At 42.9% G+C, this 8,885-nt stretch overlaps 1 protein-coding gene across 1 annotated transcript in view; it reads right to left on the bottom strand.

Moving 5' to 3' along the window:
- Positions 1 to 233: 233 nt before the first annotated feature.
- The window catches only part of PTGFRN (prostaglandin F2 receptor inhibitor), a 53,055-nt gene continuing 44,403 nt past the window's right edge, over positions 234 to 8,885 (bottom strand). Inside the window, exons 9-10 of the mRNA XM_027765506.1 lie at positions 2,196 to 2,501; positions 234 to 790 (exon numbers count right to left, since the gene is read on the bottom strand). Coding sequence (XP_027621307.1) covers positions 624 to 790; positions 2,196 to 2,501 — 473 coding nt within the window. The 3' untranslated portion in view covers positions 234 to 623. The remainder of the gene's footprint in view (positions 791 to 2,195; positions 2,502 to 8,885) is intronic.

Raw genomic sequence — 8,885 nt, 5'->3', positions numbered from 1 at the left:
AAAAAAAAAAAAAAAAAAAAAAGCATGTGGGCTCAATCAGAAGTTATGTACTCCAAGTTTAGATTTCAAATATAGTCTAAACCCCTGAAAATAGGGGTTGGGGTAGGGTCGTAAAAGCCACAAATCAGCCTTCGGCACAGGTCTATGTTGTCTCTGGGCCGGGGTCAAGGGTCGCATTTAGCAGCTCCCTGAACACACGCCCCAACGTGGTGGAAGCCAGCTCTCGAGAGGGCAGGCACACGTCACCCGGGATAAAGAACTCTGAATGCCATCACCCCATCCTCACCGCAACCCCTCGAATCAAAAGCTATAAACACACACAAGTCAGAGGATCTAAAACCAGTAGAAGAAAAGAATTAGACAAAGGTTAACCGTTAAAAAGCTGCGTAGGAGAAACACACACTCGACTGCTGTATCAGAAAGTGCCGTGGGAGGAAGAGCTATGTGCTGGTAAACATGTCCGCGCTCAGACCTTGACATGCAGAAAAGAGAGCGCGCCGAGTCCCACCTGAGATTAGAGAGGACTGGTTTTTAGTGTAACACACTTCGTTTGAAAATGTCACTGTCCTCTTCTCGCCCAATTGCTCCGAGAACGTCCCTCTGTCACTCCCTTCCGGGCTGGTCTAGTCCATCTCCATTGACATGAGCCGGCGGCGCTCCCGCCTGGTCTCTTGAACCTCCTTCTTACAACACCAGTGGGAGCTGCAGTACCCGATGAGGCAGGACAGCAGCCCGATGACAGTGGACAGACCGACGCCAATCAGCAGCGGGTACTTGAAGGCATTCAGCACTAGGACAAGAGAGCAAAGGAGTTGTTAGTGCTGCTGGGAAGGCTGCCTGGGGGGCCAGCCCTTCCTTCCCGACTGGAGAGGGGTGGGGTGTCCCTGTGGGCTCCAATCTCATGTAAGCAGCGTCGGGCACCTAGCACAGTGCTAGGGACAGGAGCAGCTCAGCCACACCTGTCGGAAAATGAGCAAGTGTCTCCCCACCCAGTTCTGTGGGGGGAAAGAGAAACAGAAAGAGATTTCACTAGATGCCTTTGAATGTCAACTTGCTTTTTAGGGTTTTGGCAGGAGATTGATTTTTAAAAGTCAGTATAAGGGCACCGCATATTCAGTAGCAGATGCACCCTTTAAAAAACGGCATAAATCAATTCTATGCATCAAATAACTGAAGTGTACTAAGGGAGCTATTTTAAGTAACACTATAGTAAATTATCTAGCAAAGTGAATAATCACTCCCTTCCTTGTTTGGTAAATCTGGGCTTTCATATGGAGTTACTTCAAGCAAGGAATTTCTAAGAAGCAAATATAGTATAGATGACTTAAGTTTCAGAAATGTACAAATACCATTTAGGTTCCAACCCCGAAAGCCTCCTTTCCTCCTCCGTGAGTATTACTGCTCCTCGGGTGGATGCTGCCACTGCACTGGGTGTCTTATATTAATTTTCCTAACAGCCTCAGGAGAGATTATTATCCCATTTTACAACAGAGGAAAGGCTAAGTGAGGTGGAAAGACCTGGGTTCCATTTTCCATCTCCTCCAAGCTGACTTAACACACTCAAAAGGCTTCTAATCTTGGGAGCACCTGAACTTTCATTCTCTCCAGGGTGTTATTCGATGAATGTTTACCTTTTGAAGTTTTCTTATAAACTACAGAACAATCGTCTCTACTCTGCTTAGGGACCAAAGGCCTGGCCATCCAGTTTAGGCTGACCCTGGTGGTCAGTGCAGGCTACTGAGTCAGGGTGCTCACCCTCTCACCCTGGGGCCCATGACTCCAGGAGAAACCTCCCTTCTGCAAGAAGCAAAACCAACAGGAGGGCAATAGTGCAGGCAGGCAGGGTGCAGCCTAGCCTGGAGACCTGAAGCACCTCTCTCAACACTGTTGTCTGCCTCTTGTTGGCAGAATCCATGCCACCCTTGGGGCAGAGTAAAGTGGGTTTCTACAGAATATACAGAAGATGTAAAAGCTCAAAAATCTTTCCAATAAATCTGAAAAATCATTTCCAGATGCCAGGACACAGCAAAGGCTGCTTATGCTTTTTTGGATGCAGACTCAGGCCAGGTCCAGACATAACGCAGGACGTGCTGTGGCACATTTTTCCAGCCTGGAATCCTGGATTCTGTCGATGGCAGCATGGCACAGACAACATTCCCCAAACACTGAGAGAAAGATCTGTGTGTCATTCTTACCATCCATCTTCACAGTTATAAAGATGGGCTTGGAGTGGATCTCTGCCTCTTTCTGCCAGGAACCTGTCGGTGACTTCACCCATGGAGTCACGGAACAGTAGTAGTTGCCAAAGTCCTGGTCCTCGGAGCTGTGCACTTGCAGCAAGAACTCCAGCACGCTCACACGCTCCAGGCTGAGGTTGCTCTTCCAGTCCCTTTGGGCTGTGGTCACAATCCCTTTCCGGTCCAGGGAAGATAGGAGGACAGGATCCTTGTCCAGGCCAAAGGAGTGCACCGCAAACCAGGACACATCAAAAGCCATGTCATCTGCAGATTATAAACCAAAATCCAGGGTCAGTGCAGCAGGTGGAAGTGATATGTATGGAACCTTCCCATGCCCTATACCATTCTACCTGCCTTAGGTTTTGCTGAGCCTTGAGAAAACCCTATGATGGAGGTGCTATTATATTCCCCTCTACAGCAAGATGAAATACCTTGTTCATGGTTACTCAGCTTGCAGGTAACAGGGTGTGCAGCTTAATCTGGGGACTCCTGCTCCAGAGTCCTGCTTCTTTTTTTTTCTTTTCTTTTTTTTTTTTGAGAGATTTTCGCTATAGGGCATGTGTACTCGCTAGAGACAGATAAACAGAAAGCGAGAAATCATCACCCCCCCCCACCTCTCCAGGGGGATGGCCATGCTACAATCCCTTATTGTTCATTCTCCCCCAGGATCTTTGGCACTTACGCACACACTCCCAGTGTGAGTTTGAAGCCACCCAGTCTGGGACTTGAACTGTGGTTGGCCACGTGACATAACTGCTCTGCCACCTGCTAGCTCCCAGAGTTCAGCCTCTTAAGAGCTCCACTGCTACCACCCAGCCTACAAGGCACAGGGAGATTCAGGGCCCAACAATTCCCCCATGGAGAATACAGAACGTAAAGCTAGCAAGTGATGATGTCACACGCTTTGTCTCTCAAAGAAAACAGGGTCCTTTGGCATTTCAGGCCGAAGAACTCAAGACTAGGAGGACACAAAAGTCATAAGGAACAAAATGTACATAAAATGAATTGTACAGAATTTAGAGTTGTAAAGTGTTTAAATTTTATTATTCACTGTGGCTTCTTTTTCCTTCCCTTACAGAAGTACTTGAGTTCAAAACAAGAGGAAAAAAATGTCAAGCTGAGAAAATTGAACACAGTTTAACGGTCCCAGAGAGGAATGCTGCTGAATCGTAAAGTACTCTGCAAAATTAAGGTTCTCACAGCCTCAAATAAATTAATACGGGTATATGAGAGAGAGGACTCTGGCACAAGTGGTAATTCTCAAAGAATGTGAAGACAGCACACAACATAAGCCCCTGACCTCTTGTCTCGCCCAGTATCAACTCAACGTCGGCTGTGCCAGCTCCGAGACTCCTCCAGCAAGCCAGAGAGAACAGGAGCCATGAACACTGCTTTATCTTAAACCCCCCGAGAGGTCTTTTCCTACCAATGTTAATGACACAATTCTTGCTACACAAAAGGTAACATTTATTCGTTGAGTGAAAATACACTAATAACCTCGAAAAGCACCTTATCGTACAAATAAATAATTTTTGGATGCTCACATGTTAAAAAGGTACGGAAGTAAATCTAAAAGAAAGAATTTCTACAGAATTATCCAAATGATCATTCTTTTTTTCAGCTCTCTTTAAAAAGGCAGCATCTCCTTTTTCTCCCCCATCAATGCACTGTGGCCCAGTGTGTGTCATTTTCTCATTCCCAGAGTACAGGCTGTCTCTCTCCGAGAAGACCACCTCCCGAGGCAGAGGGAGTGCCCTAAACTTTCACCACCCTCCAAGTACTGGGGCACAGTGGGCACTGGCCCAAGGATGCAAACGAACTGCACTCAAGGAAAAGCCCAGCTTGAGCTGCAGTCACCTGCAGGTGTCGGGCAATTACTAAAGGCCGAAAGTCACAACCATGCTCCCTCTACTTGTGCCCAGACTACCCCAAATCCCCACTGTGCCCTGCAGTGTTGTAGCCAGGCTCCAGGGCCAGACTGCTGGAGTCAGAAACCCAGCATCTGCACTTATTGGTCATGTGACCTGAGTAAGTCACTTAAGTCCACTGCAACTGCTTTCTCATCTGTAAAATGAAAACAGCACCCATGGTTAACCTAATTATATTTATAAAAATGCTTCAAATAGTCCCTGGAACATAGTAAGTGCTCAATAAAAGTTGGCCACCATGAACATTATTGCCTCATTCAACACACACGGTCCTGCAAATAGATGTTCCTAACAAGGGCACTCCCACCTATAGCAGATGCTCCTGGTGCCCTGCCCAGACCACCTCATGCACCAAGTCCCCAGCTGCTACAGGTGCTGGCTGCTAAAGCTCTCACCCTTCTCCCAAGAACTGGCCTTAGTTGACAGAAACTACCTCCTGCAGATGCCTCCAGGAGGTCTTGAAACACCCTTCCTCCCTGGCCATCATCTATGGACAATGACTCACTAGTGAGGGGATATTGAAGTCTAGCACCTTTGCCTCAAGGTGAGCCATACTCTGGGCACAACCCACACTCCTGAGCTCCCTGTGGGGTGAGATTTGTTTTGAATTTACATCTGCCCTGTCTTCTTCCCAAGCTCTTTCTTGATTCCCTCACTCCCTCATAGTGTTATCCTACACTCCCTCAATTAACCCTCACGTTGTCTCAGGCTTTCTAGAGAGCATGACCTAACACGCCACCTCCAAAGGGCCAGATCTGCTGCCCAATCCCCACCTTGGCACAGGAGTGCTTTGGTTCTCAGCCCATGTATGCAACATGTTCTTTTTCAAAGAGAATTCCCTTCTAGCCCATAGGATGCATGAGAAAAAACTAAATTACAACTTGTGTTTAATTATTCAGAATCTTCCACCCACACAGGCCAAGTGTGCAAAGTTCTGGAAAATTGTGATCTGCAAGATTATGGCTTCCTATGGCTTTTGCAATTACACTGGGGGAAAAGATTTCTATATTAAGGTCATAACTAGTGACCCATTAATTTACTGAGAAAAAGCATTTAAAGGATTTATTTTTGTAAATATAATAAGTGAGGCTTAAGGATAAAAATGGTATTGCAAGGTCCTAACTATCAAAAAGGATTTTTCTTCCATTTTCCTGGCAGTCTCTCCTTTTACATTCTCTTTCACTTGGATCCTACTTTGTGTCCTCAGTCTTCCACATCTCAGGTGTAGGCATGACAGCTCATTCCAGATCTAGATTCTTCATTCCTTTACCGTGTGAATAGAGCTAACAAACTATATTATTTTGAGGGCTTTTTTCTTTTCTTTTTCTTAACACCATTCACAAACACTTCTTCCTGCCTTTAAAAGTCAACCAGGGTCAGTTTTCCTAAGAAAGTCAATTTATTAGTCAGTCAACTTGTCTAGGAGTCCATAAATTTTAGCCTGCAGGCCAAATCCAGCCCACCACCTGCTTTTGTAAATAAAAGTTTCACAGGAATGCAGTCCTGCCCATTTGTTTACATTATTACTATGGCTGTTTTCATGTTACAATTGCAGAATTGAGTAGTTGCCGTGGAGATCATCTGGCCCATAAAGCCAAAAGCAATTCCCACTGGAGTCCTTTACAGAAAATATTTGCTGACCCTCAACTATTCTCCACATGAACCCTCAACTGGAAATACTGTAAGACCAGACATCCACCTCAATGGTGCTAGCCACCCATGCCTCTGCTCCATTACCAGAGATGCCCAGATCCCTGCCCAATGGGCTCACTTTGGTTTCACTATAGGCTATTTTCTTTGTGTTAGAATGTGCCCCTTTACAGAATGAAAACCTGCTTCTAGTTTCCTCCCGAGGGTCATACTTCCTGTTGTCTCTGCACTGGAACTTACAAACCCTGGGCAATTTGTTCTTTTCAAGATGCAAATTTGCAGAAGCCATGGTTCTACTTGTGATAGGGTGAGAGGCACAAAGAATGTCTAGATTCAAATTATACAAAGGAAAGAAATATTGGGTTGTCAGAAAAGCCATGACATATTTTTTCTGTTTTTGACTGAATAATATGTCATGACTTTTCCAATGAACCAATAGTAAAGATTAGAGCTGAAATAAATGAAATAGAGAAAAGAACTACACACACATAAAAATCAATGAAATGAAATGCTGATTTTTTGGGAAGATAAACAAAATAAATAAACTATCAGCTAGACTAATTAAGAAAAACACAGGGACCAGCAGATGGTGTAATGGTTACGTCACTGGACTGCCATGTAGTCAACTGTGGTTCAAGATCTGGACCCGGTGGCTTAAAACTCATGCTGGGCACATGTACATTTGCATGCCCAAAATCCTGAGGGGAGAATATAGAAGGGATTGCAGCATGGCCACTCCTGGGTGATTTCTTGCTTTCTTGTCTCTCTGGTGAGAGCATGCATCCTACAGCAAAACATCTCTCTCAAAAAAAAAAAGAAAGGAAAACACAGAAAGGAATCAGATACATAAAATTAGTATGAATCTGGTAATACTATAATGGTTATATCAGAAATAAAAAAAAATATGAGAAAATACTATGAGCAATGATATGCCAACAAACTAGAAAACTTAAATGAGATGGACAGATTTCTGGACATGTACAAGTTACCTAGGATGAATCAGGATGAAATAGAAAGCCAGACTAGACCAATAACAAGTGATGAGATTGAATTAGTGATAAAATAGTCTCCCAACAAAGAAAAGCCTAGGTCCAGATGGCTTCACTTCGGAATTCTACAAAACTTTTAAAGAAGAGCTTATTCTAATTCTTCTAAAACTGTTAAAGATTCGAAATGAAGGAATCCTCCCAACTCATTTTATGAAGCCTGCATTACCTTGATACCAAAACCAGACAAGGACATAACAAAAAGAGAAAGCTGTAGACCAATATCCCTGATGAATACTGACGTAAAAATTTTCAACAAGGTATTAGCCAACTGAATCCAACAGCACATTAAGAAGATTATACACATGACCAGGCAGGTTTTATCCCAGAAATGTAAGGAGGTTCAACATATGCAAAACAATAAATGTAATACGTCACATTAACAGAAAGATAAAGATCACATGATCATATCTATAGATACACTTGATTAAATATAACACCCCTTCATGATCAAGACCCTCAGTAAAACAGGGGTAGAAGAGACACTCTTCAATACAATAAAAACCATATACAGCAGACCCATTGTGAACATCACATTGAATGGTGAAAATCTGAAAGCCTTCCCACTAAAAACTGGGACAAGACAAGGCTGCCTATCTTCTCCACTCCTTTTAACATAGTGCTGGAAGTTCAAGCCAAAGGAATCAGACAAGAGAGCAAAATAAAAGGCATTCAGATAGGAAAACAAGAAGTTAAACTGTCCCTATTTGTAGATGATATGATTATATACATAAAAAAATTCAAAGGAATCCATGAAGAAACTCCTAGAAGTAACAGGTAAATTAATTAAAGTAGCAGGATACAAAGTCAATGTACAAAAAATCTACAGCATTTTTGTACATCAATAATGAACAGACTGAAATAGAAGTGAAGTAATCCCATTTACTGGGATTACTGTGAAACAGATAAGGTACGTAGGAATAAAGCTAACAAAAGAAGTTAAAGACCTCTACGAGGAAAATGATGAAAAACTGAAAAAAGAAACTGAGTATGATATAAAGAAATGGAAGGGCATCCTGTGTTCCTGGATTAGAACAATCAATATAATCAAATGTCAGTTCTACACAAATTTATTTACAAATCCAATGTGATTCTGATCCAGTTATCTATAATGTTCTTCACAGAAATAGAAAAACACCATTATAAAATTTGTCTACAATTATAAAAGACCAACCATCACCAAGACAGTATTGTGGCAAAAAAATTAAATAAAAGGCATCTCGCCACCAAATTTTAAAAGACATTACAAAACAGTGATAATCAATATGACACAAAAGTAGACACACAGATCAATGGAACAGAATAGAGAATCCAGAAATAAACCCCAAATCATACAGATAACTCATCTCTGACAAAGGGTACAAGACAGTGCAGTGGACAAAAGAAAGTCTTTTCAGCAAATGGTGCTAAAAGAACTGGATATCTACCCACAGAAAAAAGGAACTGGACCCTTCCACTCACCATTAACAAGAATAAACTCAAAATGGATCAAAGACTTAACAATAAATCTTCAAACTACAAAACTACTAGTAGAAAATGTAGGGGAATCTTTTAAAGATATTGCAAAAGGCACAGATATCTTAAATAAGACCCCTAAAGCACAGGCAATAGTCCCCAAAATAGACAAATGGGATTATATCAGGCTAAAAACTTTCCTCACAGCAAAGAAAACAGTAATTAGAGTGAAAAAACAACCCTCAGAATGGGAGAAAATTTTTGCAAGTTATTTTTATTTTTTTGAGAGGTTTTTGCTATAGGGCGTGTGTGCTCACCAGAGAGACAGAGAGAGACAGAGAGACAGAAAGCGAGAAATCACCCACCCGGAGGGGATGGTCACACCGCAATCCCTTCTCCTCCATTCTCCGCTCGGGATCTTGGGCACACACGCACTCACACCCGGCGTGAGTTTAAGCCACAGGGTCCAGGACCCAAACCATGGTCAACCATGTGGGAGTCCAGCGACATAGCCATTACGCCAACTGCTGGTCCCTTGCAAGTTATTCTTTAGACAAAGGATTGATATC

Source organism: Tupaia chinensis, unplaced genomic scaffold, assembly GCF_000334495.1.
Source record: "Tupaia chinensis unplaced genomic scaffold, TupChi_1.0 Scaffold138517_1, whole genome shotgun sequence".
Classification (NCBI taxonomy): Eukaryota; Metazoa; Chordata; class Mammalia; order Scandentia; family Tupaiidae; genus Tupaia; species Tupaia belangeri.
The sequence above is the reverse complement of the archived record's forward strand: the minus strand, read 5'-3'. Positions and strand labels throughout refer to the sequence as shown.